The following is a 27,059-nucleotide window of genomic DNA, read 5'->3' on the forward strand; positions in this document are numbered from 1 at the left end:
TTGTGTCGACTTCTATCCTGAAAACACCCATAGCAATAATGCAAATTAATACATCAATCAATCAATCAAATTTTATTTGTAAAGCACATTTCAGTAATATATATAAACTTTTTATAAATATAGTTGAAACTAAAAGGTTTTGTCAAATCCTTAGGATTTGCTGCTTTGCTACTGGATTAATATTTTGCGTTACTCTGGTGGTTTAAAAGTCCAAGTCCTGTTTTTAATTGTTTACCTATACGTACGTTCACCAGCCACTTTATTAGGTACACCTTGCTAGTACCGGGTTGGCCTCCCTTTTGTCTTCAGAACTGCCTTCATCCTTCTTGGCATGGATTCAACAAGGTACTGGAAACGTTCCACCACATCCCAAAGGTTCTCCATTGGATTGACATCTGGTGACGGTGGAGGCCTTTCGAGTTCAGTGAACTGTTGTGTTCAAGAAACCAGTCTGAGATGATTGGTGGTTTAGCAACTGGCACGTTATCCTGCTGGAAGTATCCATCAGACGATGGGTACACTGTGGTCATAAAACGATGGACATGGTCAGCAGCAACAGCAGCAGCAACTTTACTGCTGGGACAATTAAGGTTTTCTCTTTTCTACTCTGTTTCTGATCAAGTCACAGTCTAGTTGGGAATGATCGTTAATCTGAGTGACAGCAGTGCAAAGAGAGAGATAAACAATGTAAACTGGGTTCCTCCAGCCGGAGTTTGCAAAAGGAGCAAGCAAATAGGTGTAGTCGACTCAAAATATCTCTAAATCTTTTATGTAATATTACCATTGTTTGGTTTTTGATGAGCATCTGTAAGTAAATAATGAAAACAAAGAAACTACTGAAAAGGAGCTTTTGTGAACTTGACCCCTGACCTTTTTTTAACTTATACATAGATGTCAATGATGACACTTTAAACTACCATCTTTTACTTTAGTTATGGCTACAGAAAATATAAATATATCAACTTTTGAATGCAGGGGCTGCACAGTGGCGCAGTTGGTAGAGCTGTTGCCTTGCAGCAAGAAGGTCCTGGGTTCAATTCCCGGCCCGGGGTCTTTCTGCATGGAGTTTGCATGTTCTCCCTGTGCATGGTGGGTTCTCTCCAGGTTCTCCGGGTTCCTCCCACAGTCCAAAAACATGACTGTCAGGTTAATTGGTCTCTTTAAATTCTCCTTAGGTGTGAGTGTGTTGTTTGTCTTGTGTGTCTCTGTGCTGCCCTGCGACAGACTGGCGACCTGTCCAGGGTGAACACGCCTCTCGCCCAGAACGCAGCTGGAGAGGAACCAGGAACCCTCCTGATCCCATTAGGGACAAGGGTGACCAGAAAATGCATGGATGGATGAACTTTTGAATGCCAAATTAACAAATGACAGTTTTTTAGGAGGGTTTTTTTGAGAATGTTGTTTTTTTACATTCAGATTGTAAAATCCCCAAAGCAGATCATAATTTAGTTACAGAGTGAAAACATATTTATAATTTTGTATTTATAAGTGATCTAAAGGAGAAAACTTTTTTTTTTCTTCTGGGTAATTCTAAAGAAAAATAATTCAAATATTGTGTTAAAGATACATGAAAAACAGCATTTTGCCTCTGGAACAAAAAAACTGTTGCAGTAAATAAAAGAATAGCAATATGCAACAGTTTTTATTTAATTTTCAGTTTTATGACAAATACACTAAAACTTGAGTTAATTTTAAATGGAGTACATGCAGAAATTGTATGTTTTCTTTTCTTCTAGTTGTGTAACATAAAACTATGTTTTTTTTTCACAGTGGACCAGAGGTGCCAACCCATCCTGGGTGTGGACACGACTCAGGTGAGCATAAAAGGATGCAGAAAGAAACAGAGAACTGAGATGAAGACAGAACTCCAGCTGCAGCAGACGACCTTCAGAACATGTAAGAGACGTCGTCTTAAATCTGTAACCGACTGGTTGTGGGTCACAGCGTTTGTCCACTGTGGTTTCATTTTAATTATCTTTTTGTCCAAGTTTAAGAGCAACATCACTGTTTATGTTTACAGTTCGAACTCTTGTATTTACCCTTGTTTCTGATAACCGTAATCCTAAATGTCATTTTCTTTGTATTTATTTCTAAACCAGAGAAAAACTTTGGAAGAATTTGAACCTTTTTGGATCCAACAGTGTTTCATCTCTTGTCGGCTGTCTGGTCAGCCTCCAAGATGCTTCGCCTTCTGCTGCTCCTGTGTGTTTTTATCACACTGACAGGCATGTAAACACACAGCATTTTATTCTTGGAATAAAAAAAACACTTTCTCTAGTGTTTATTTTATTATTTTACTTAGTTTGGTTACAATACAGAGTCCAAAGTTGTTTTTTTTCAGTTTTCAGCTCAGTTTTGGGTCCACTTTTGTTTTCCTTTTCTATTATTCCTCTTGCTGGCATTATTCAGTCTTTTTCAGATCTCTTATCACATTTACACGATGACATTCAATTGTATTTTTCATTTCGACTGCATCAGCTGGACACGTTGGCCATCCTCGTCCAATGATTGTCCAGTATCAGTGACTGGCTCTGCAGCAACTTTCTGGTTCTAAACACCAGTATGACAGAAACTATGATTATTATTATTATTATGCACAGAATAATTTCTAGATCTTGTTTTTCAATGCTATTGGAGCCGTTTTTGCCAATCGGAGGAAAACTGAGGCTACAGTAGATGACAGAGCAGGATTATTTATTATAATCGGAAAAAAAGTCATGCAAAGTAACTGAAATTCAAATGTTGCTAAAATGTAATTCAGTCTCTTTTGGTTTGTTTTTTATTTATCATGATTTCTCTGCCTCATAGGACAAGCTCTGTCTTGTGTTGTGGGAGGTTGTTCTGCTGGACTGGACTGCATCAATGTAAATGGAGTCCTTCAGTGTGTCGATCCCTGCTCCCGTTACACTGAGCTGCGTGACGAGTGGCGCTCAATAAATAACCTAGACCAGAGCAATGTGAAGTGTGACCAGAATGTAAACTGGGACGGCTGGTATCGATTTTATCTCAGTCAGAAAAGTGCTGCTATTCCAGAATATTGTGTAGAAATGAACAGATGTGGAACTCATGCTCCTTTGTACATAACAGAGCCTCATCCCACACAGACCAATGAAATCGTAACTCGCACTGTGTGTAATCACTGGACCTCTTCCTGTTGCACTTTTTCCTCACACACCATAAAAGTCAAGCTCTGCCCTGGAAGCTTTTATGTTTACAAACTTGCGAAACCATCAGTTTGCCACCTCGCATATTGTGCAGGTATTGTTCCATCACCACTATTACCATTCAATCTTTCTCTAAAACCCATGAAATGTTGATATCATTTTGTTATGTTGTTTTTTCCAGAAATAGTTTCTCAGAATGTGTTTGACGTTAAAGCAATGAGCCAAACTGAGACCAGCATCGTTCTACAGTGGAGCAGATTAAACAACCTTAACAGCTTTATCATCCAGTATAACGGTAGAGAGATATCGGTCGGAGCACCGAGTGGAAATGGAGCCGTAACAGCCGCAGTTTCTTCCCTCACGGCAGCAACTCAATACACATTTACTGTTTTTGCTGTTGTTGGAAATGTCAGAGACCGTGGAATACAATTTACAGCTGCCACTGGTAAGATGTTTCATTTTACTTTTTGAAGAAAATAATAATAAAATTATTAGTACGCTTACTGCAAAGATGCAAAACCTCACCAAGTATTTTTGGTCTAGCTTCTAGTGTAGATGAGTGTTAGTACACCTGAAATAAGACAAAACCTTACTTATAAGTAACTTTTCAGCAAGATATATGAGTTTGATTCAAGTAAATAATTCCTTAAAATTGGAAAAAAGTACTAGTTCCACTGGCAGATTATTTCACTTATGACAAAACATTGTTGCCTAATTATAAGGTAAAATATAGTTGACGCTCGCTTTATTCTCCACTTTATGAAATTAGACACCATTACTCAGGTGCAGTGAAATTTCCACCTTTAATGAATTTCTAAACGTTGTCTTCAGCTCCTCCAAATCCATCTGGCTTGGTATCCCTGAATGAAACTGAGAGCAGTTTAACTCTGCAGTGGAACAGAGTGAACAACGTCAAAAGCTTCATTCTGCAGTTCAACGGTAAAGAGACAAGAATCGATGCGCCAGCTGGAAATGGACCAGTAACTTACACAGTCTCGTCTCTTTCTGCTGAAACCAAATACACGTTCACTCTCTTCTCTGAGTTTGAGAATATCAGAAGTACTGGAATACAACTTATTGCTCAAACTGGTAAGATTTTAATGTTATTTGTTATTTTTAGGTGATGGGTAAAGTTGTCAATTTTAAACTTGTTGAACGTCAACTATAATCCCAAAAGAAGAAAAATTCTAAAAGTAGTTTTTTAAGATATTCTGTCAAACATCTCCAACCTCAACCCAGAATGAACAGTATTATTTACAGGCTAATGGTTGGTGAGTTTGAAATTTCAGACCACCTCTACTTAACATTCTGCATTTAACGGTATTTATGTTTTTATGTTTTGTAGATGCTGCTGCTGAGAAATTTGATAAAGCTACAAAGTTCAACCTCACCTTGTGTCCGTTAACTTTCTATCAAAATGTTTACCAGAATGTTTATGTAAGTAAAATGGAGCCAAATGTTTCTGAATAGGCCTACTTGTAGTCTAGTATGGGTTTTAATTTAACTTTTATTTGTGCAGCAGTAAGCTCATGAATCCCATTAGTGGTTGAATCTTAATTTTTAGCATAAAAAATTCAGTACATGTATAAAACATGGCGGGTTTTTAAAGTGGTGTGTTTGTTTTTGACAGGTGAACTTCACCAATAAGAACTTCGCGATCTGTTTCAACCGTTTTTATAACTCTGAAAGCAATGACGACTGCATTATTGGACCTAAACCAGACTCTGGCCAGGCGAACTTCATCATAAGGGAAAAAGATTCTTCATATGAAGCCCAAAGCAAAGCGGCAGTGAAAACCATCAGGAGCAGCATGACGTGCTCTGTGCATTTTGACATGATGTACATGAACAAAAAAGTAAATATCACATTTAATTTCAGCTCTTCTTGATGCTTACGAGATTTGTAAATAATCAGATTATTTATTTATTTATTTATTTATTATTATTATTATTATTATTATTAATAATCAGATTAGTCACGTATTGACCCTTTGCACGTGACGTCACGGTCTTCAGAACTCGGTTCGTTCCGCCATGATGGACGTCAAAACGCAGCTCCTGTAAAGCCTGTCAAAAAGCGACATCTGATAGCCTAATATCGCCTTTATTTAGTTGATTTCGCTTTAACAATAGACGCGGTCTGCTGCAAATACGAGGGTGAAAACCTAACTTGTAGTTTTATTATATAACTTAATGAGGAAAGACGCGGCGGCGATGGATAGCAGCTGTCAATCATAATGACCGTCAGCTCTCGGTGTAATCCGTGTAATCGCGGGTTTGCAGCGAACGGTTTTTACAAGGTAAGGAGATAAAGGCTCACATACTTTATAAGTATGATTAGAAAGATGATATTCAATATCGCATTAATGAGAAAGGTACCTGTCTAACAATTAGTAACCATGGAGACAGTGCCCCACTATCATGTTAGCCTAGCATGAATGGAAAACAAACTGGCTACATCTCGTCTTTTGTTCATTTTTAAGGCTTCTTCGGAGTGAGGGGGAACGCTGTTTATGACATAGTGACATAAATCACGTGGTGTGAATTCAGGAAAAGTCGGTAATTTGATCAACACGTCAGGAGGGAGGAGGTACGGCTCGGTTTCTGAGCTAGCTGTTTCAAACATCTGTAATTACCGCCGTATATGAGCCCCAACCAGGAGTGTCACGTTCACAGACAAATTAGCTCGACCGGAACAAGAAGAAGCCTTGAATAAACAATTTCAGTCGCTCTGTTCAATATTCCCGATCCTCATTTCTAACATGTAACGTAGTTGCAAAGGATCAATGTGAAATCCCTGAAAAATCTAGTACTTCACTTTTGGTAACTTTTTTATTTTTTGCATCTTTTTGTCTTGCAACTAAGGTAAATCTGAACCTCCTCAGTTTTGGGAAACAAACTGCTTTGCATTTCAGTTCTGTCTCCAGTGAGGCAAAAGTGGTGAGTATTTTTATTATTATTATTTTGTTTTCACATGTGTATTTACTATAAATCATTTATTCTAAGAGTAGAAATTGGTTTTGAAAGCAGTATTGTGAATAAAAGGCTTAAATTAAAACCATCTTTACTGCATTTTACAAGGTAAAGTTTAGCTATTTAAATGGTAATCTGTTGCTCTTCCATTCTAATGTTTCAAGTAATTTCTGTTATGCTCTTTGTTTATAACAATAACTGAATGTTTATTACCATATAGATGGTGGACGTAGCAGTTGAGGGTAAGCTAGTTGGGTCTGTGTCTCTCGGGTCGGCTGACTCTGGATTTGCAGACATCAGTGGATGCAGAATCTCAGGTTGGTGAAATAATCTGTTTTTTCTGTTAAGCATTAGTGACATTTGAAAGAGAAATAGGGGGATCTTTAAGATTGGCAACACAAAACTTTTCCTTTTGTCTTCAGGTTTTGGGATTTTACCTAATTCAACAGTCCGTTTTGAAAAAACCTGCAGAAGCTTCACCTGCAGCATCGACAGATCTGTCACATCAACCGGCTGTGGTGAGCAGGAGGAATGTGATGGAAGCGGCAGGTGAACACACACACACACACACATATACAGTCTGGTTTCTGGTTTAGACAGAAAGCTACGGATTGTTGTTAAATTGTTGCTGTGATTTGTTATCAATCTGCCTGTTTATTTTTCCATCAGATGTTTTAAAACCCAAATCTGCACCGTGACCGGCCCCACTGTCATCGACTTCCAAGGTCAACAGAGCTCTGTGAAGGACCGGTGTGTGTACTCTCTGGTGTCAGACTCATCAAGCGGGTTTGAAGTGCTGGCTAACTTCCAGGAACGCCGCCGTAGAGACGTGAGCTTCCTGGACAGTGTGAGCCTTCGACCTGCTGGCTCAAATGTTTACTTTCACCTGGAACAAGGTGGCAGGATTAAGGTAAGTCCATGAAAGCTGGATTTGAAATTCCTGCACACTGCTTCCCTTCATCGCATAGATTCTCATTTTATGACTAATAATTTTCCTATTTTGTTGCACTCAGATGAACAAGACAGTGTTGACCCTAAATAGTCCAGTCCAGCAGTTTAAGGACATTTCATTAAGCAAGGACAAAAATGGACTCACAGCAACGTCTTCGTTCTCTGGGCTCAAAATGTCGGTGTTGTTTGATGGCTACACTGCACAGATCCACATGAGGGGTAAGAATAAACAAGGCAGCAATATACTGATTATTATTTATCTGGTTCTTCTTTATGGACTCCTGCCATAAATACGAATAAGAAAAAAAAAACAGGAAGGGAAAACACAAAATGAGCACAAAGACAAGCTATTAAAGTTAAAGATTGAAAAAGAAATATAAATTTAATGTTTCTTTTTTACTTAGTTGAATTTGACGGTACAGTGATTCATTTGTTAATTATTTGGGGCATGTAATTTATTTCTTAAGCTATTTATTTCTGATCTTTATTTGTTCTGTATTTATTTTTAGTAATGCCAGGATTAGACATATATATATATATATATATATATATATATATATAAATACAGAACAAATAAAGATCAGAAATAAATATATATATATATATATAAATTCCTTCTATTCATAAAGAAAAATAGGCAACAAATCCATCTGTAGACGTGCAAAACAGAACATAAGACTTAAAGCTGTCATTGATGTTTACTCAGGAAGGTTTACTATAAAAAATGCTTTTTCATGTGAAAATTTAAAAATTACAACAAACACATTGAAGATCCAACATTTGTTTAAGTCAGTAGAAATACTTCTGCACTTGTTAAAATTCAGCTGTAGGATGATGATAGAAATAAATTTGATGTCCTGCTTTCATGCAGCTTTCACTGATATTATCTTTAAACTTTCAGTACCTGTTGGTTCAGCGGTGGTGGGTCTGTGTGTTAACTCCAGAAATATGTCAAGTGTGAAGCTTCTTGATATCAGCTCTCCAAGGTACAACATTATGATGAATAAATAACTAAATGCCATCATTTTGAATTCAAAAACATTCCCTCCAATACCAGGAAGTTGACTTGTTAAGGTTTTCTTTCTGTTTTTTTTGCCAGCTGTGAAAGGCAGTATGAAGACCCTGTGGACAGTCAGATAGACCGCAACATGATCAGTGAACAGTGAGAAGATTTATTTCTTCTACCGAGTACAGATCTGTGTTATACTGTGTAGTTTGTATTGAATATGACAGGGATGTCAAATTCATTTTCATTTTAAATTGCATCAGGATCATGAATGTTCTTAAAGGGCCGGTAGTGCCAGAATTTATTGATAAAACCCATTAGCAAACTGTTAAAATATTTATAAAAAGTTTTCTCTGGATTTGATCTTCTGATCAGGTTGATCAGTCCATCAGGGTTTTTATGATTTTCTGTGATTTTTTTTCTTTGCAATTGGAATCACAGATATTATGCAGCTAATTTAAAAGTTTTTGCAAGAAACATATTACTTAATATTTGTGCCATTATGATCTCAGACAATAACTTGACATCAAACCTGAGGCAGCAGTACAAGCAAGAAATACTGCCACCTGCAGGTGGGGTTTAGCACCAATTAAATGCAATGTATTTGACCAATTTTTTGTGGAAAATATGCAATAATTTCACAGCTACGCATTAACACACAAAAATATTCAGGAACTGTTAATTGTTCCTGAATTTCTGCAATTGTAAAATCACAAAAAATGGATGGACTAATTGATGTAATTTGGCATCTCTGACACTGTATAGAATAAATAAAAATGTGAGAATGTTTAACGTTTTTATCTTTCTGTGTGTGAAAAAGCTGTAACCTCTTGAGGGTTGCCCCGTTTTCCTCCTGCAACAAAAACGTCGACCCGACTCCCTACATCAGCGCCTGCAACAGGACTCTGTCTGAATATCCTTCAGCTGATGGTCTGGACTGCCAGTTCCTGTGGGCGTACGCCACAGCCTGCCACCTGCAGAGCAACATAACACTGGACAGATGGTGGTCAAATGCAGGCTGCTGTGAGAGAATCACTACTTCACTGCAGCGTTTTTACAGCCTGCATGCTGTCAGAATGACATTTGGTTTTGCTTCTCTGCAGCCAAGCCTCAGGCGTTTTGTCAGGACAAGCTCTGCAGCGATCATGAGTTCTGTGGCAGGAAACACAGCGGGAAGACTGGCTGCCTCTGCAGAGCTCTGTTTGCCTCCAAATACAGACTTTCTGGCACTCTGGGTAAGAAACCTCTGAGAAAAACACAACTCTACCAAAAAAAAGACGGAAATCAGAGATGCTAAAGATATTTTTATTTCCAGGTGAGCCGGCTGTGTGCAGGCAGAACTCTGGTTCGATCACTCTGGTTGGATGTCTGCTGGAGGAAAAAGGCGTCGATTATTCAGTCCTCCACCTGAACGACCGGAGCTGCAGGGGCAAGATGGACGAGAACCACATGGTGACCTTCAGCTTCGACAGCAGCAACACCTGCGGGACGGAGATCATGGTGGGATCTTACACTCATCCTGTCATTCTTATCACAGAGATTTGTGCATTTCTTGCATTTTTCTCATCCATTATTTCCAGAAAAATCACAAAAAAGTAAAAAAACAGAATTCTTAAGCAGAAATAACTGATTATTTTTCTCTAATGAACGTTTGATTCTGCAGAACAATGGAAGTCAGATAAACTACAAGAACACCATCATGACCCAGAACAGTTCTGATGTCATCACTCGCCATGATCAAGTGTTCATCGACTTCTCCTGCCACCACACTCAACCCGACATAAAGATTGTGGCCTTAAGAATTAAAGACAAGTGTGTGACTGATTTTGTTTCAGCCGCGATGAAAATGTTTTCAGCTGGTTTCACTGCAAAAACGCAAAACACAAAAGTTTGCACCAGTTACTAGTGCAAATATCTTAGTACACTGGAAATAAGAGAAAACTTGAGAGTAACTTTTCAGCAAAATATAAGAGCTGGTTTTAGTCAATAATTCTTAAATTGTGATAAAAAGTACTAATTCTATTGGCAGATTATTTCACTTTTAACATATGAAACGTGTTGTTAGAAGTGGAATAATCTTCCAGTCTTGATACTTTTCCATCAATATTAAGGAAGTATTAACTTAAAACAAGCTCCTATAGTTTGCTGAAAAGTTACTTGTGAGTTAGTTTTGTCTTATTTCACATCTACAAAGATATTTGCATTAGAAAAGACCAGAAATAGTTGGTAGGATTTTGTGTTTTCTCAGTTTAATAAGCTCACACGTCTGTTGGTTTGCAGCTCTGTGGTCCAGCACATCAAGTCTGGAGAATGGAGCTACTCTGTGTCGATGAAAGCATATGAGAACGCTGGCTACACCCGGGCTGTGAACTCTGGTGTTCTGCTGAACCAGAAAATGTGGGTGGAGCTGAAGACGGACGGGCTGGATGCGAAAACCATCGCCGTGGTGATGGACTCATGCTGGGCAACCAGCAAGGAATCACACAACAGCGAACCAAGATACGACCTGATTAAAGATGGGTGAGGCGCTGACTATCGGTCATAACCAAGAGAACGTTCAGATTGGTTTATAAGACTCACCTGAACTGGTTTTTCTTCTGCCCAGCTGTGCTGACCCAGACGACGGGACAGTGGAGGTGGAGGGAAACGGAGAGGGAACCTCCACCTTCTTCTCCTTCAACATGTTTGAGTTTTCTGGGGACTCTGGTGACGTTTATCTGCACTGCAAGATCCAGCTGTGTCCTAAACAGGGGAACAACTGCATCCCGGTGCGCACTTTAAAAAAAACTTTATTAACAACTGGTGCTGTCAGATTATCTTAAAAAACATAATCAGATTAATCACACGCTACACTGCAAAAACACAAAATCTTACAAAGGATTTTTTGTCTAGTTTCTAGTGCAGAAATGTTAAAACACATGAAGGAAGACAAAACCTGCAAGTAACTTTTCAGCAAGACAAGGTTTGGGTTCATTACATGTAGATTTGGTTCTTTATCAAGACTTTAAATGCTTCTGAAGAAGATGGATGATTTTTTTTCAATATAAAACTTAGTTCTTGAAGGGATAAATCTTAGGAAAACACTGTATGTAAATATGTAGTGCTGGTCTGCAAAATAGTAAATGTTGTGTTTTTTTTGTGTGTTTAAATGCCAGGATTGCTACAATGAGCCTAAAAGAGAACAAAGATCCGTCAGATCAGCAAAGAAAACTACAGACGCAGCTTTGATCAGCATGGCCTGGATTCATTAGACGACAACGTGGGTTTGTTTCTTTAACTATTGTCATAACAGTTTCTGTAGCTGATCGTGGCAAGATAAATTAACTTTAAAATAAAGTATTTATTTATTTGTTAAATGTTTATTGGGCAAGTAATTCAATAATCAAGATATTTATTTATTTATTTATTTATTTATTTATTCATGTTTGCATTTTTAATCCTGACAGAAATGGTTCATCATATTACAGAACAAGAAAATGTTTTTTAACCTTTGAAAGGAAATTAGTTGCATTAGATTTTATTTAGATAAAAGAGATTTCCAGATATATATTAAAATATTTTTATATTTTTTCTTATTCTTTACAATAAAAAGATTGTAGCTGTAATATAAAAGAAATAATAATAATTCAAAAAACTTGTTTGAATGTCCTAATATTCATGGCTAATCAAAAACACACATTTCCCAGCTGTGATGAACTAAATCTACACCAGAGAAGTAGAGAAAAAGTCTGTAGAGGAAGAATGTGTGACTCTCATATTTAATTGTTTCCTCAGGTGGTTTCCATGTAAACTGGACCGATGGACCGACCTCCGACCTTTATGATGATTCCTGACATCAATCCGGATCCACAGATGGGATGTTTGGAAATCTGGGATTATTTCTCACTTTTTGCTGCTTCATCATCTAATATCTTTAGAGGGAATTGGGTTTTATTACAATTAATGTGGGGACAACTGGAGCTTAATCCTGAAATAGTTTTTTTCATAGATGTGATTTAATTAGATGAAGGGAAGAATGAGGACTGCATTTGATTATAACTTTATATTTTTAAATTGAATTGACTTCTTTAAAATAAATACTGACATTAATCTTTTTTTCTTTCACTTTTCTTGCAAAATAAATACAAAAATAAATAAATAAAATGTGGCATAAAAAAGTTGTTTCTCATCTTTTCTTTTTACTAAACCAGTCTGATGTTGTTGATAAGAGATTAACAGATACAACATTTAACTGCACACTTTCAGTAACATATACAATAAGGTTCCTCATTGAAACAAAAAGAACCTTTATGCAAAATGTTTCTCACTCACCTTAATGTCTGAAAAGTTGTACATGTTTTCAATTTTCTTGAAATATGTTTGTGGATTACCAGGCACATCTACAAATACTCAGCTATGTTGTCAAAAATTACATTTCTTTATAAACACACGCTGAATAAATGATGTAATGCACATCTGTGACCAACAGGAGTCCAAACTCTCCCTTCAGCCTCAGATATGTAATTATAATAGCAATCAAAACAGAGCTGTAGCCTGATTTCACATTTTACATGAGATTCTTTTTACACTGTCAAACAGACTAAATTAAATTATCATTACCACACCACCTAAATATAATATGTGCTTCATTTTAATAAACTTAGTGATCCATATATATATATTCTTCAGTCCTACTTTATAAAAAGTGAATATAAACTTTTGGTGTTTCTCTAAAGATTCTAAATAAAACATATAGTGCTATTAACATGAGTTTAGAGTTTCCACATTTAAAATCTTTTACAGTAAAATATGCGCCACAATTCAATTCAATTGAAGTGTCAACAGCATCAGAAACGTCTGACTCGTATCTCCTTGTAAGATGAGACTTAATACCAAAGACTCAGGTTAAAAGGTTTTCACCGGACATGCTAAGCTACAGATTTAAATTACTATTCATAGAAATTCTGCTCTCTGAAACATTGAAACTATTTTTTTACTAACTGGTACGAGTCATGAGGATCAGTGAATATCCGGTTATGACTGATTTTCTGATTGGAAAACGTACAGATGGACATTCACAGGTTAGTTTGACCTACTTTAACTAACATTTTCCGCAGAACATCCTTCACAATCAGAAAAAGAGTAAGAATAATAATAGTAATACTAAAAAATAGCAAGTGGGACAGCAGTGAGCTGATACACAAAAATAAATAAAAACTGATTAAAACTTACAAAAAAAGCCTTGGTTTATTTTTTATTTTTTCTGAAAACCCCTAAAATAAAATGATGCAAAGACTTTGATAGAGTCAATATCTGTAAGCTAATGTTCAGTTTTATCTAATGTGAGCTTTAAATTTATGTATTTTTATGCATAGATACAGAATGGCAGATCAGTTGGATGTGTTCTACTCTCTACCTGTCATAGATCAGGTAGAGATCTATGATAATCTTTTATTATCATAGATCTGATAATAAAAGATTCCACCTGTCCGACGTTTTTTAATAAATTCTTCCTTTTTGAATTCAAGCTCTTTTCATGTTCTCCCTGTTTTTCTTAAATGGATAAATAGAAACATTCTGTCCAAAATTCAAAACCTTTTCCTCTAATAGCGTGTGTGAATGTGATGTTTGACCAAATGATTTAAAGAAACTGATTAAACACGGTAATAACTAACATCCCTTGCTTTCTTTGAACGTCACACGATATTGTTAATGTATACGTGTTTCCAGGGTTCTGTTATTGTAATAAGATGCTAAGGAGGCTTTTATTACAAGAGGGAGAGATTGTTATCAGGAAGTGTCATTTTTCCTGCACCGCTCCCTTTATTCCTTGGGTGTGGACGGGACTGAGGATGGACATAAAGAGACAGAAACAAACCGAGGGACAGAGCAGAGACGACGAGTCTGACGAGCCTCCATCGTTATCATCCTTCACTGCAGCTGAAAAGGGTAATTCAAATCTTTAAATGTCTTCTTTGTTATCATTATTTACAATTTTAAAAACTGGTTTTAGCAGAGAAGAAGTGAAAACTGCTGAAAAACTCTGTTTGTTGTTTCCAGGAGGACGAGGAGAAACGTTTTGACCCACAGCACAAGTTAGTTTTACACAGAAAAATAAATAATTTCATTTCCTCTGGAACAAAAGAGGTGACTTTTACCACATTTTATTAAAACATTAGAAAATATTAACAATGTGTTAATATTTACAACAAGCTGACAGTGGAGAGAAACTGCTAAAAATACATTTACTTAATTCTTAGCTGCAGTGAAAAATATTATTTTTTATAACACTTCCACCTAAAGCTCTTTAATGTGTTTTTGTAACTATATAAAGTTATCATTTTTTTAGAAACATAACACAATAACAGAGGCGCTGGTTTGTTTAAATGCTAAACTTCCTCATAAATATCATTACTTTAAAAAATACAATCATTTTGCAGTAAAACAAGTAAATTGGCTTTTAGATGTTAATAACATTTAAAACAAGATGCTTAGACTTTTTGTCCGTCGATATCAAGCTAAAATGTTTGGTATTTCCAGCATCCCAAAGTTCAATTCCTATCCAGGTCTGTCACCATGGTAACTGCTGCCGCACTTTGGACCAATCCTTTTTTTTTTTAAACTGAGGAAGCATGTAACTATATATATATATATATATATATATATATATATATATATATATATATATATATATATATATATATATATATATATATATTAAACTCAGTTTGGTAAAGTTATTTGGAACGTAAAGAGTTAAAGTGGATTTAGTGGAGTTTATTTGCAGCAGGAGGACTCAGGTCCAGCTCTCTAGCGCCACCATCCTGCAACTTTTAGGTTCCTCTTTACTCCAACAGAGCAGGATCAGCTCTGAGCAAACATGCTAACGAGACATTTGTTTGATAATAAGGAAGCATCTGAAAGCTGCAGGAAGGTTGGAGCTCTGGAGGACCCTGATTTACAGAATAGTTCTGGTTTAAAAAAAAAAAAAGATTTATGTGTTGCACAGATTAAGCAAAAGAAAAAAAATGAGCTCAAATGTTACATGACATCTATAGACAGATCCATGTGATCCAGACACTGATTTTATTTCCTGAGGGTAAAACAAAGCAGCTGAACCTTCTTCTATACTAACTTTGTCTCTTTTAGCTTTGTCAGCTGTTTTCCCAGCTTCCAAGATGCTCCGCCCCCTGCTGTACCTGGGCGCTGTCATGGCACTGACAGGTAAATCAGACGTCAATGTTTACACACTGAAATATTAACAATTAAAACATTTAATCATAGAAAAATACTCAAACATTTTAGATCCCTAAAGTCAAGCAATTATTTTCAAAAGAAGATCTTTAGAGTTATGTGAAATACATCTAAATTTACATTGAACATTTAAATTGAACATTTTGTAGAATTCAAATCCTAAATGATAATGTGGTGTGTTTAGTTGCACATTTTTCTGCACTAGTTTTGCATTGAAAAACTAATTAAAAGTAGCTTCTTTAGCTTCTCTGCCCAAAATAATCATCCGTACATACAGAAATAGAAATAACTAGATGTGCAGACGGCCTTTCATGAAGTAAACTTTTAACTTTTCTATTTTTTTCTCACCACTGTTTGCGTCTCCATGCCTGCAGGTGCTGCTGGAGCCGACATCTGCACTGTGACCGGCCCCGCCGTCATCGACGTCAGAGGCCGATTCACTCCTGTGACGGATCGGTGTGTGTACTCTGTGCTCTCGGACTCATCAACGGGTTTAGAAGTGTTTGCTGCCTTCAGGGAGCGCCGCCGCAGAGACGTGAGCTTTTTGGACAGCGTCACCCTGAAGCTGCAGGATCCAGCGGTTCAGTTTCACCTGGAGCAAGGAGGGAGAGTCCAGGTGAGCCAATCCGACACCAGCTGCGTTTCCACTACAAATGTCTGCAAAACGTCACCAAAGTTTTGCTTCCATTAGTTAAGAAACGCAGTTAAAATCACACGTGAATACATCTGTTCATGCGATAAGTCATAAATATGATGTTCCTGTCACTTCCTGGTTTGCAGCAGTGGCAACATCCAGTTGTTGATCAGGTGAAAATAAACCAATTTCAATATGGCCAAAAAAAAATCCACCAAACTTTATCAGTTTTTTGAAATTGGTGTTTCCATTAAGCTAATTTATTTTTAAAATATCAAATAGCTCCATTGGAAACCCAGCTTGTGGTATTTATGATTGATTTATCGCTGCCACCAACCTTTCTGTTCTCCGCCACAGATGAACGACGTCCAGCTGAACCTCAGCAGCTCAGGCCAGGAGCTTCACAGCGTTTGGATTTCCAAAGACACAACTGGAGTCTTGGCAAACTTCACAACCTCCAATCACACAATTTATTTGTTCTTTGACGGCTCCACAGCACAGATCCACACAGAAAGTAAGATCTGAATGAAAAGTCTTACATTTCAGCAGTAGAGAGCAAAACTACCTGACCCACATTCTGTCCTGGACGTTTTCAGCACCACTTTGGTCGTCTGTTGATGGTCTGTGTGTAAACGCCAGCAGTACCTCAACCCAGAGGCTAAATCTCTACAGCTCCTCCAGGTACACGCTCAACAAACACTTATTTTTTCTTTTAAGAAAATGTTTAGAAACATTCTGGAAAAAGCAAAGACATTGCTTCGGTCCAAAAGTGGAGAACTTGCAAGACAAATCTCAGACATTTTGACAATAACCTCAGATGTATTGTAGAAAAATTTCTGATTTTTCAGGTTTTTTCTAGTAAATTTCTGAAATTAATATTAATTTCTGAGCTTTTTGGTGAAAATTTTTTCTGCTATGCATATTTACCGTAACACACCATCATGGAGGTAGTACTACTCTTACTTGAGTAAAAGTTTTAGATAGTTACTCACCTCTGCCCAAATGTAATAAGTTAGTTTAAGGACAAGTCAAAGACAGAAAAGCTTGTCTTATCATCATGTGTTTTGTCTCCACCTAGCTGTCAGATTCAGTACAACGACTCTCTCGACACTTCAATCAACTGCAGCCTGATAACGGACCAGTGAGTAGATTTAATCACACTAAAGGAAATATTTATGAGTGTTAAAACAAATATTAAACTGCACCTCTAAAATATTCATGTAAAGAAAAAACATAAAGAGAGAAATGAGACAAATCTAATGCACTTTTAATATGAAAATATTAACGTTAAACATGCTGCATCACATCTGATATGTTGCATTTTTATTTTTCTTCCATCTGATGAGAAGCTGCAACATCCTGAAGGAATCTCCCTTCTCCTCCTGCAACGATGACATCGACCCGACTCCCTACATCAACGCCTGCAGCGACACTTTGTGCAAATATCCCTCAGTGGACGGTCTGAGGTGTCACTTCCTGTGGGCGTACGCCAGAGCCTGCAGCCTGAACAGCAGAGCCTCTCTGGGAGACTGGAGACCTGCTGGCTGCTGTAAGGACTGGTCCACTTCTGCTGAATTTTTATAGAACTTTAATGTATTTATGCAGATTTTTCACCGTGTTTCTCTGCAGCCTCACCTGAAGCTTTTTGCCAGGACAAATTTTGCAGTGATCATGAGTTTTGTGGAGAGAAAACGGGTGGAGGAACCGGCTGCCTCTGCAGAGCCGTGTTTGCCTACGACTACAGACAGTCAAACACTCTGAGTGAGACAGCTGGCGTTCACAATCACAGTAAGTATCAAACCATGAAACTCGTTTTCTTTTTGATATTCAACTTTTAGGTGAGCCAACAGTCTGCAGGCAGAACTCTGGTTCGATCACTCTGGTTGGATGTCTGCTGGAGGAAAAAGGCGTCGACTATTCAGTCCTCCACCTGAACGACCGGAGCTGCAGGGGAGAGATGGACGAGAACCACATGGTGACCTTCAGCTTCGACAGCAGCAACAGCTGCGGGACGGAGATCACAGTGGGTCCATCACTCCAACTCCACCGCAAAAACAATCAAAGTATTTTTGATTACTTTCTAGTACAAACGTCTTATTACACCACTAACTTAAAAGTAACTTATCAGCAAGATATAGAAGTTTGTTTTAAGTAAATAATTCCTCAATATTGATGAAAAAGTTCTAGTTCCACTTTCAGATTATTTCACTAATAACTTGGGAAAAATGTTTTGTTAAAAGTTAATCTGCCACTACAACTAGTACTTATTCGGCGATATTAATGACTTTAAACAAGCTGAAAAATTATTTTTGTCTTATTTTAAGTGTAATAAAATATTTGCACAAGAAACTTGAAAATATTTGGTGAGGTTTTGTGTTTTTGCAGCTTAACCTTGAATCAGAACATTCTTCTATAGACCCATGAATTCCCACTTCACTGACCAGGTTCATGAAAACGAGGTCTTATTATTGTACTTTACTCTGTTACAGAACAATGGAAGCCAAATAATCTACAGGAACGCCATCAAGTACCAGAACAGCTCTGACATCATCACTCGCCAGGACCAGTTCTACATGGACTTCTCCTGCCAGCACCACCAACCCGGAACAAAGACTGTTGCCTTCAACATCAAGGACAGGTGTGTGCTGGCGTTCAGGTTCCTTCAGCTCCGTTCTGAAGCTTGTTGAAGCTTTTATTCTAAATAATATTACTGTAAAAGTCTTTCAGGTTTTGATACAGACAGGAAAAAATTCCCCTTTAGCCTTTCAGTCTCAGGATGACGTTTATTTTTCAAAATGGCCGCTGTTTTTGAGCCTTTTAAACAATGTGTTGCCTGTTTTCATGACTAGATCTAGGGTGACCAGACGTCCTCTTTTTCCCGGACATGTCCTACTTTTCAGACCTAAAAAAATGTCCGGGGGGAATTTAAAAATCGTCCGGGATTTTGGTCAACTGCCTCAAAACACATTACATAGCTTACAGTGCATTGTGATTACATTGCCACTCCGTTCCACTACTCCATTCCAGGTTTCTTTGTATGGGAAAGAAATCGGTAGCACATGTTTGCCCGCTGACACCCCCCGCCCCCCTCCATTCCCCGTTGGCGCATGTTTGTCCGCCGATTATGTGTGATTAGACACCAAAGTGTTTTATCTGGGATAAATGTTGACAAATTTAGTGGAAAAACTTCCTTTTTGTAGTAACGTCACAGATGTGGAAGGTTTTGCTGCTGTATTATGGGCTGCGCTAAACGTGCTGTTGGTGTTTCTGTGTCCGAAGCTCTGTGGTCGTCATAGTGAAGTCTGGAGAATGGAATTACACCATGGCCATGAAGGCCTACACCGACCCGGGCCTCACACACGCTCTGGACTCAACCACTGCCGTGGTTCTCAACCAGAAGATCTGGGTGGAGCTGACGACCACCGGACTGGATGCAAGCGTGATCGCCGTGGAAACGGATTCATGCTGGGCAACCAGCCGCGATTCTCCCAGCAGCCAGCCAAGATATGATCTGATCAAGAACGGGTGAGGCGCTTCTTCAAAGAGTTGATGTTCCTATAGCTACTTAATAAAGAAAAAACCATAAACGTATTTTTGATTCTGAAACTCTTTCCTCCTGTTCTGTAGTTGTGCCGACCCCGGCGACCAGATGGTGCAGGTGGAGGGAAATGGAGAAGGAACCTCCAACCGCTTCTCCTTCAACATGTTCCAGTTTACTGGGAGCACTGGGGCCGTTTATCTGCACTGCAAGCTGCATCTGTGTGACAAACAGGGCAGCAGCTGCACTCCGGTACGCCTTCCTGAAATCAGTAGAAAACTGCAAACGCAGACATCCATGTGTATTCACAATGATCTCTGAAGATCTGAATAATTATTTATAGTTTTGTTGCTGTGGTTGCATTCTTAGAAGTTTTATAAAATAAATAATCCTCTCTGTCTTTAATGAAACTGCCAGGACTGCAGTGGCGGCTCTAAGAGACGACGCAGATCCACCAGGTCTGGACGTCCGGACGTCATCAGCCTGGCCTGGACTCAGTAGGTGAGATTATTTATTTCAACGTTTAACAGTTTAATAATCACCAGCTGTCCATTTAAAAAATAATGATCAAATCCGTTTAAGAGAAACTGCATAAAGTTAAATTAACTTCTGAAAGATGGTTGGCGATAATCAGAAAGTTGACGTTTCTGAACGAAACGATGATTTCAGTCAATTACAGCAGCCATTTATGTGATTGGTTTGTTTTCAACTGGTTTTAATTATTTTGAGGGAAAAATGTTCTGGAAGACCAAAAACCTGAAAACCAGAAATTAGAGCTAAAACTTGATCCAAGAAACGGCTGTTAGAAATGATTCACTGGTGGAAAAACATCATAACTTCATCTTAATGTTTCTCCAGACGGTTTCCATAGCGACAGGCTGCAGAACTTCATCATCTGAATCCAGTCGTGAAAACGGAGGAGCTAATTCACAGCTGAAAGCTTCTGCATTTGTTTCTTCACAGTTTGAAGGAGAAATGTTTTAGTTCCAGACGTGCAGAAGAAGAAAAACAGGATCAAAATGTTCAGCATGTTTTGATTTTATTGAGTTTGGGGCAAAATTATGTGGCTAACATCTACTTTAATAAAAACTTGTTCTATATCAGAAGGCCTATAATGCTAAATTTAATCAGATATTCTGAAGTTTATAATCTAAATAATTTCCTTTAACAAATGTTAATCCATATGATTTGTAGTGGTATGTTTAATTTTCTTCATTTGAGATTTCAATGATATTTTTTTAGTTGATAAAAGGGAAACTTAGTGACAACAGTCAACAATATAATTAACTTTGTGTAAAAGAAGATGAAGAAAAAACTGTGGTATTATTTTTATGGTCAGTTTCCCTGTAAAGCTTTAATATCTCCTGTTTTTGATGGTTTCCTTTTATTGATTCTTGTTTTCAGGAGCTTTTCTTTCTGTCTCAGTGATAATCTACTTTGTTTTCCTAAGCATATAAAAGACAAAAAACAGTGTGAATAAAAGGATGTGGGTTTTAAGAATTGTGATTGTTATTTTTGGTGCTGATGCTTCAATCTGTTACAGATGAAGATGTATTTAAGACTAAATGAAAATTAACATTAGAATCAATTTTTTCATGATAATGGAAAAGATAATATGAAGCAAAGCAGCTTAATTTTTTTTATTTTGTATTTTCATGTTCTGAAAATAATAAAATATTCATGTTGTTTCTTCATAGATCACCAGAGGGCGCTAACTTTCAATAAATCCTACAAGGCAGGAATGAAATCTATACAAGCTTAACTAAGAGTTTTAGTTTTAAAGATTAAATATTTTGAAAAAAAAAAAAGAAATCTAAAAACCAAAGAACTTTAATAACTTAAAGCTTGTGAAACTTTGATTTTAATTTTAGTAAAAACGGATACTATCTTGCTCCAAAACAAGACAAAATAATAAATTTTCTGTTTTATTTGATACTTTTTAATACACTTAAGAAAGCCAGTTAAAAATCAAATATTTAAATCACAGACAGTAAGAATAGATACAATAATAAATACTGAGAAATGATTGGGAGTCAGTCATAAAAAGAGGAATCTGACGACTTCAGAAAACATTTCATCTTCATGATGGAGAAAATTTCTGCTGTGAAACTAACAGAAGTTCATCTTGATGAAATCAAAATTCTCCAGAAAATCCAGAAGGATAAATGATGGTGTGAAGAAAGGCGCTGATCGAGAGCACGACATCAGACTGAACGATTCACTGATTCAGTTCACTTCAGGTTCCAGTTCAGTTCAGGTCCAAATACTCTGACATCACAGCAGGAAGTCGCCCAGAGGAGACGGTACGAACTGCAGGAAGCAACAGCCGGTCGTCATCCTTCAAAGATGGCCGTCATGAAGTCACTGAGGTTTATCGTCTTTCATCTCAAAGGAGCCTAGAAATTTAAATACACATTTAAATAAAACCAAACATGGAGAAGCAGCATTCAGCTTCTATGCACCACAAATCTGGAATAAACATCCAGAAAACTGAAAAACAGCCAAAACACTGAGTTCCTTTAAATCTAGAGTAAAAACCCACCTGATTAGAGCTGATTTTGAAACATCATGAATGAAACACCGACCCACATATTTGATGTGCATCAATGATTAAAATGTTTGTTTCTGGTTTTCTCATTTGTTGACTTTATATTTGTTTTTACTTTGTGTTTTTGTGTTGCTGAAATGTGTTATACAAATAAACTTGATTATGAAAATAATTATGTTTTCAGTCAGGATTTAAAATGACCAACTATTTATAGAGTATAAAAACTTAAAACTAAATCAAACCTTTTTTTTTAAATTGTTAAAGAGTTATTTAGGGTTCAATCTTTAAGTTTCTGTGTGAATTTTGATATTTGTGTGTATCTTTGTTTACATCTGTTTCAGAGGAGTTTACCGTCATGTTGTCTCATTCTGTAGATGGTTCATCCAGTCTCTTGACTCTTTGGATCTATTTTTTTTATTTCTACAGTACACAGTTACTCCTGTTGCTGCTGCTGCTGCTGCCAACACCAGCAGAACGAAGAGAGCCATCAATCCTTTGTTTTCTGTTGGAGGATCCGCAGTTGGACTCTCAGGTTGTTTGTCACCAGCTAACGGAAAGAAGAATTTTTAAAAAAAAAAAATCATAGAAATATAAATTATGACAAGTCATTTACAATCCAGCCTTTATCTGGCAGAAAAACTGATTTTCCTGGTGCATTTTTATAAAAATAATTATTATTAAATGATAAAATGTAAACATTTTTTTCAATAGTTTGAAACAAATTTACAGCACTGCTTTATTTTACACAAACACACACTAATATCATTTTTTCTACTGCTTCTTAGAGATAAAACAGTTCAGATGAACTTTGTAAACTCACCTCTGACTATTAGTCGACATGCAGCCGAGCCGAAGCCACAATCTGCCTGGATTTCACACAAATACAGACCAGAGTCATTAATCCTCAGCCTGGACACATGGAGTTTAATCCGTCCGTCTTTAAGGAGTTCTTTATCACTCTGGACTCGTCCTGAAAACTGTTCATCCTGAGACTGAGGCACCTCCACTCCACCATGCTCATGGAGCAAGATGGACACTTTTTTGTTTTCGGTTATTAAAGTGAAGATCATGAACTCGAAGCTCAAGCAGGAGTCGGGTCTGGAGGTGAAGGTCCACTCCAGAGTGATGCTGTGGTTCTCCTCTGCCTGATAGCTGCTCTGTGTCACATTCACTACAAATGTTGCTGCTGAGGAGACAGAGAGGGAAAGAGAGGAGCAGACACACTGAGAACTGGAACATGGGAGTCTTTCAGCTCCATCTAGAGAGCTTTCTGTCACAAAGACAAGATGGAGACTGACCACAGAGACATGAGCTGAGGATGAGGAGCAGCAGGATGCTGGAGATCATCTTCATCCTGAGAGAGGAAGAGGAGGAGAGGCAGCAGAACATCAGAACAATGTTTCCGTGTTGAAACTTCGTTTTACCAATATAATATCTGATGATGTTCAATAATGTGAGAAAAAGTCAAAATCTTAGAACTTAAAACAGAAATATTAAACTTTCTTCTTTTATCTCAATCTATTAGGTTAGATATTAACCTGCCGCTTCAGAAATGTTAATTATTTACCACCTGTCATAAATTAAGTGTAATTTTATATGTTTTTGGGGGAACTTTAGGTTAATATCTAGCGTAATCCATAAACGTCTCAATAAGTAATATTTCCATCCAGGCTGTTTTCTGTAAAACTTTTCTGTTGCCTTGTTTTTGGTTTTTCACTTTGCAAGTTTTCAGTCTGAATCCTTTCAGTAAAAAAACTGATTTGTGGCTCTGAAACAAACAAAATTAATGGAAAACAGTAAAAAAAAATCTAATAATTAATGAAGGTTTTACTTCATTTCCCTCATAATTAAGATACCTAGACTATTAAAAGCATAAAACAACAACGAGGCATAATTACAATTATAATTTTTTAGATTTGCTTTCAGAAACTCATAAACTTCCCCTTGTATTTTTATCCCCTGGATTTCCCCAAATGTTTATGTTTTTATTTTTTGCTTTCTGCTTCAAGGAACATCCTGCTTGGGGGAAAAGAACCGCAAAGCAAAGTAAAACTGAGAAGGTGTCAGATGACGGGTTGGGTCTGAATGTCTCAGCCTGTTTCCGTCTCTTCAGTCGTTCATCATGAGTTCATTCCTGTTGGGAGATGATCTGTTGGAATGCATCTAAAACGTATTTATTTACAGAAACGGTTGATGAAAACATGCTGTTGCTCTGAGATCCTCTGTGAAACGTCTCTTCTTGTCTCAGGCGCATCACAAAGTGTCTGTCGGCGCTCTCAGGATAAAAAAGGGAAACTTCCTGGTTCGTTAAAGATTATTTCTACAATTCGACTCCTAAGTTCTTCCCAGATCTTGTGCATCAGTTTGTAAATTTGACATAAATCCTCCGTTCTTCAGATTAATCTGTGTCTCAAAGACATTTTTTAAGGTAACAAATCCTAATTTTTATTCACTTCATGACTTTTTAATCAGCAAACAACCAAATCTCATTGTTACCAACCAGCTACTGTTCACATGAAGCCCAGAAATCATATTTAACCTGAGTTAGTAATATCCAGATGATTCATCATCTTCAATAACTAACATTAATCTGTTGAATAAGCAGAAAGAATAGAATAAAATAGAAATGTAGGTTCATATCTCAGATACAAAAGAAGATGTGTTTGACAAAATAGCAAAGAATTGAAATTATACTGATGTCTGGATCAGGAAGCTGTTTCACCAAACTTTAACAGAAAACATGGAACGAGCATCACAAACACGACGCTGCGGCAAAACTTATGTCAGAAAACTGGAAATGTTGCAGATCAACCATGAAGAGGTGCAGCGATTAAAAATGGCTGTCCAATATAAAATGTTTATTTTTTTTATGTATGGAAACTTTTTACCCTGTATATAAGAGTTAGAGATTGTGCAGTGGTGGAAAATGTACAACATGAGGAAATAACGCTAATTACAAAAACTAGCATAGTCAAGAAATGTCTATAATTAATCCAAGAAATAAAACAAAATTTATTATAAATGCTATCTGAAAGGCCAAACTGGAACATTACAGTGAAGAAACAAAATATTTACAATATTATTTTATCTGAACGACATGTGAAAATTCTTACAGTTATAAAATATTTATTTTTATGATTAAATAACTTAAACAGATGCAGAACCAGGATTAACTGTTTATTGATCGTTTGTTAAGTGAATTTAAGGAAAACAGAGTTTGTCGTTCAGTCATGTCAAACCTCTGACAACAAGACAAGAGATTTTATTTTGGGGAAAATTCTGTTTTTGTTTTTATTGTAATAATTAATCCAACTCTGGTCTGCTATCTCTAATTATTAATTGTAAAAATCTTTATTAAAATTTCTGCAGTCAAACTCTTTATACAGAACAACTTTCTGAAAGCTTCCCTGCTCTTTATGAGTTTGGAAAGCCTGCATGCCATCACCCTAATCTTTAACTCTCTCAGATTCTCTGAAATTAAAAATATGTTGTTTTCAATAACAACATTAACTCAGTCAAAGCTGCCATGTTACCAATTAGAAGAAACTATCTGTGAAAGTGTATAAATGGCATAAAGAGAAGGAGAAAATGTTCATATTTAAACACTAAATCTCTCAGCGTTTTGAATAATTATGTTGTTTTTTCTGCTGCAGAAAAGAAAACATGTTTGGACAAAACTGTGAATTTTTGTTCACAAAGAAAATATTAAAAACTACAAACCTGAAACCTTCAGGCTGGTTGTTCGGCTCCATCCGTTTCCCTCAAGAAGAGTAAAAAAACAGTCAGGAAATCTTCAACAAATCAGATTATCAGGTTTTGTCCACAATGTATCAAAGTCAGGAGGAACAACGCTGGACTGAAACGTAAGAAAATTAAATAAATTCACAGCTAATTTCTAAACATCAGATGCTTAAAGAGAAATATCTGGATGTGAACAGAGTAACAAAAACGTTTTTATCATTTTTCTACTTGAATTCCCATTGAGATTACAAAATATTGATGCTGATAACTTGATAGACAAAAACAAAAAAAATAAAGCTTGATATGAAACAAAGTCAAGATTTAAAGTCAGAAGAGTAAAAAATCTGGTAAAATATTTACTCACACCTTTCTGCAGGTTGCCTGATCGTTTCGCGCAGACAGACGACAGACGACTGACTGACTGACTGACTGACTGACTGACTGACTGACTGACTGACTGACATTCAGTTTCTATTTCTTCCCTCAGGCGTAAACACTTTAAACTCTACACCCATTTTTATTTTTGTTTTCTCTGAACCAGAAGTCTCACATGTTTGAATCTGATCAGATTTTTAAAAACAAGAGGAGGTTCAGGGAAATGTTCTGCTGTCTGATAGACATGTTTATCAGAAACCCTCATCTCACTGAAAATGATCTCCAAAGATTTAATCCAGCCAGATCACTGTTTGTTGTGTCTGTGAGAATATTGGCTGGGATTGAGCTAACACAGATTATACAATCTGAAAAGACAAATTCACAGGAAAAATGTTTTATTTCATGTTGCATTTACTAAAAAGGCTTCAGCTCTGCAACTTCACTATTATAAAAAAAAAAACAAGTTTTATGTTCATAGAAATCATGAATTATACAAATGTATTACCAATCAAGGAATAAATAGATTAATCAGGGATTAAGATTACAGGATCATCAAATGGATGAACAGAAAACAAAACATCTGCAGGTCGGGACTTTCTGAGCACCGAGCAAGAAAAGAATCTTGTCCGACAAGTTGAGCTCACCACAAACAGCAGCAGGTGATTAAAAACACTCTGACTCGTTATTCTTTCTACAAGGAAATGTTTCTATTCTGAGGTTATTTTGAAAACGGGTTTAACTAAAGCTGCATCACAGAATCACTGGCTCTAAAGCATGTTTCCCTGTAAACGATGAATGACTCACTCCTGTTTGTTTTTAGGTTCTCATGTCGCAGGTCAACCTACCAGGAAGTAAACCTGGTTCTGTGCTGCATCATAAATAATAGAAGATGATCAA

General features: G+C 36.9%; 2 protein-coding genes across 3 annotated transcripts; one reads left to right on the plus strand and one right to left on the minus strand.

The window, feature by feature from the left end:
• Positions 1–1,860: 1,860 nt before the first annotated feature.
• LOC122820921 lies at positions 1,861–20,995 on the plus strand. The gene is made up of 22 exons (XM_044098626.1): positions 1,861–1,896; positions 2,100–2,225; positions 2,809–3,258; positions 3,346–3,609; positions 3,996–4,253; positions 4,510–4,601; positions 4,795–5,019; positions 6,029–6,103; positions 6,357–6,453; positions 6,559–6,685; positions 6,806–7,046; positions 7,150–7,306; positions 7,989–8,073; positions 8,187–8,249; positions 8,914–9,116; positions 9,197–9,328; positions 9,409–9,593; positions 18,450–18,598; positions 19,240–19,485; positions 19,588–19,750; positions 19,916–19,995; positions 20,357–20,995. The coding sequence occupies exons 2-22, from the start codon at positions 2,180–2,182 to the stop codon at positions 20,367–20,369; spliced, it is 3,351 nt and encodes a 1,116-aa protein (XP_043954561.1). The 5' UTR covers positions 1,861–1,896; positions 2,100–2,179; the 3' UTR covers positions 20,370–20,995.
• Positions 20,996–21,184: 189 nt separating this feature from the next.
• LOC122820922 lies at positions 21,185–26,188 on the minus strand. Of its 2 annotated transcripts, none has more exons than XM_044098627.1 (5): positions 25,767–26,188; positions 23,345–23,400; positions 22,867–23,232; positions 22,398–22,593; positions 21,185–21,894 (listed from the first exon to the last, which is right to left on the minus strand). In XM_044098627.1, exons 1-4 carry the CDS (start codon positions 25,796–25,798, stop codon positions 22,400–22,402), a joined length of 648 nt encoding a protein of 215 aa, XP_043954562.1. In that variant the 5' UTR covers positions 25,799–26,188; the 3' UTR covers positions 21,185–21,894; positions 22,398–22,399. The 2 variants fall into 2 exon arrangements, with proteins under 2 accessions (XP_043954562.1, XP_043954563.1); XM_044098628.1 differs by having other exon boundaries at positions 21,460–21,894; positions 22,867–23,229.
• Positions 26,189–27,059: the final 871 nt, after the last annotated feature.

This window comes from Gambusia affinis, linkage group LG18 (assembly GCF_019740435.1).
Source record: "Gambusia affinis linkage group LG18, SWU_Gaff_1.0, whole genome shotgun sequence".
Classification (NCBI taxonomy): Eukaryota; Metazoa; Chordata; class Actinopteri; order Cyprinodontiformes; family Poeciliidae; genus Gambusia; species Gambusia affinis.